Genomic DNA, 2,241 nt, shown 5'->3' with positions numbered 1-2,241 from the left:
CAAAAAGGAAGTTATGTGCATGCAGGGAATATACAGAACATGTTCTCTGTTCACTTACATGCCTTCTTTCTCTGTCTCCTTCTCCCATGTGCCTTCACATGCCCTTTTCTCTCTTCAAATAACCAAACCGGTCTCGATTCAAGTTCTTGGTGCTCATATCTCAAACCCTTTAAAACAGAAAATAAAAAGTGAATTTTAGTTTTTTTTTTCTTATTCAAAATTCTTGTGTTTGTCCAATGAGTTTTTGCTGGCTAACATGCAACCCATCCATAGTTTTTTTATTCTTCTGAATTTCATTAACTCCTAGAAAATTCTGAGTTTTACAAAAAAAAAAACAAATAAGGCTTGATTTAAATGCGAGGCGTTGTCTAGGATTTAATTATACATATTAAGTTCTTTTTTCAACTTTACTAAGATTATTAGTTTTCTTTTCCTTTTTGATTAATTTCACCAATCAAATATTTTATATAAAAAGATCGACTACGATATTATGTCAATTAAGATATTTTTTTGTCTTAAGATATTATGTCATTTAATATCATGAAACAGACAAGAGTTATCACCCATGTTAAATAAATTGAAAGAAACAAAGTCTTAAAGTAATCAATGGTCCAACCGTGACAAAGGGTGGTCCAATAAAGAAATCAAACGAAAACATTTCTTTGGTCAAATGAATGGAAAACATTTGATTAGAAAAATCGTAAACATCTTTCGTACGTATCATATTAAAGTAAAATCTATGTTAATAAATGGATTATGGATAAAACTGTGGAGGGCCAAAACTGAAAAATAAAGAAAATGATACTGCCAAAACATATGATCATGTGCCGTCACAGATGGAGATAGCTCAGCCTTTTACTGTCATAAGGCAAATGCGCACTCTTCGCCCACTTCTATCTTTGCTTACTTAACCGGCTTCTCACATCTTCAGAAATAACAGATATACCACTTTCTTCATATGTTAAGGCCTGTGATATCTTTTATACTGATCACCATTGTTGGTGTCTTGGTGATATATACATTGATACTATAACCAAAGATTTTGACTAACGACATGTTATTCGTTTCGTAATTGCTCCAACTGTCAACCTAACAATATGTAAATATTCGTAATGTCTCTCAAACATTCATATATTATGGGACGATATGGTTGATTAAATATGTTTCTATCAAATCAGTTTACTGAAAGAAGAAGGGTTAACGACTATTCCCCTGAAACAAGGAGCACGTGATAGTAAGATATTATCTGAGATATTTTATTTTACTTACAAAACCACAAGGGCCCAAGAAAAAGTATAAAACGACAAACGAAAGAATGAAACCACCATGAGTGTGGTACTATCGTAATAACATACTAACTTCAGGGTCGTATAGGAAAGAGCAATCGTACATAAACCCTGATCCTCTCTTTCTTTAGTTTCCTCTACAAACAAAAAAAGAAACAAAAAAATCTAATCCTCTCTTCTTCTATAATTAGCGATGAGAATCTTAAAGACTCAAAGATCCAGAGGAGGAGAAAAAAGAAGAAGAAGCAAGAAACTCGTAAACAAAAGACCGAATGTTTCATCACGTAGCGGAGAAATGTTCTCGGAGAAGCTTCAGGCGCTCAAGAGTCTTCTTCCTCCTCCATCAAAGACGACGGAGAAGAGTTGTCAAGATGCTGAAGTAGAGAATGATTCCGGCAGTGTAGAGACGGAACAGCTCTTTCAAGAAACTGCGGATTACATTGTCAGGCTTAGGACACAAGTCGTGGTGTTGCAAAAGCTAATTGAAATCTATGGATCATCTGGTCAGACCGAAGATAGTTTTGTTTTATAATGTTCATATTTTCAATTATGTAATTTATTTTTTCCTTGTTCTATGATCCAGTTTTTTTCTTCTTCTTGATAATACGTATTTTGAACCTATATGGTTTTAGGTAGTCGATGATGTATAATGTTTGATATTTGACGAAAGAAGAAATGAAATCGGTCACTATAATGCATGTATTTTCTTTTCTTTTGTTCTACGACATGTGAAAAAACTGTTTGTTTCGTTGTCATTAGCGTCATATTATTACTACTCCATACCGACACATTTTTTTGTTCGTTTTATTGTCGTTAGTTATGAACCAACAACGACTAAGTTATGTTCGTTTTATCATGTTGAACTACATATATATTCACAACTGATTGAATTGGTTATGTTAGTTTAAATTAGGCAGCTAAAATTTTCTTTTAGCGGTTGTGCAAAAGACGGATA

The 2,241-nt window shown here is 33.2% G+C and overlaps 1 protein-coding gene across 1 annotated transcript; it reads left to right on the top strand.

The window, feature by feature from the left end:
• Positions 1 to 1,410: 1,410 nt before the first annotated feature.
• On the top strand, positions 1,411 to 1,988 carry LOC104724278 (uncharacterized). The gene has a single exon (XM_010442738.3). It carries the CDS (start codon positions 1,480 to 1,482, stop codon positions 1,816 to 1,818), a length of 339 nt encoding a protein of 112 aa, XP_010441040.1. The 5' UTR covers positions 1,411 to 1,479; the 3' UTR covers positions 1,819 to 1,988.
• Positions 1,989 to 2,241: the final 253 nt, after the last annotated feature.

The sequence above is a fragment of the Camelina sativa genome, chromosome 11, assembly GCF_030686135.1.
Source record: "Camelina sativa cultivar CO46 ecotype springtype chromosome 11, ASM3068613v1".
Taxonomy (NCBI): domain Eukaryota; kingdom Viridiplantae; phylum Streptophyta; class Magnoliopsida; order Brassicales; family Brassicaceae; genus Camelina; species Camelina sativa.
The sequence above is the reverse complement of the archived record's forward strand: the minus strand, read 5'-3'. Positions and strand labels throughout refer to the sequence as shown.

Coding starts and splice junctions, on each gene's coding strand:
- LOC104724278 (XM_010442738.3), top strand. CDS start 1,480: ATGAGAATCTTAAAGACTCAAAGATCCAGAGGAGGAGAAAAAAGAAGA.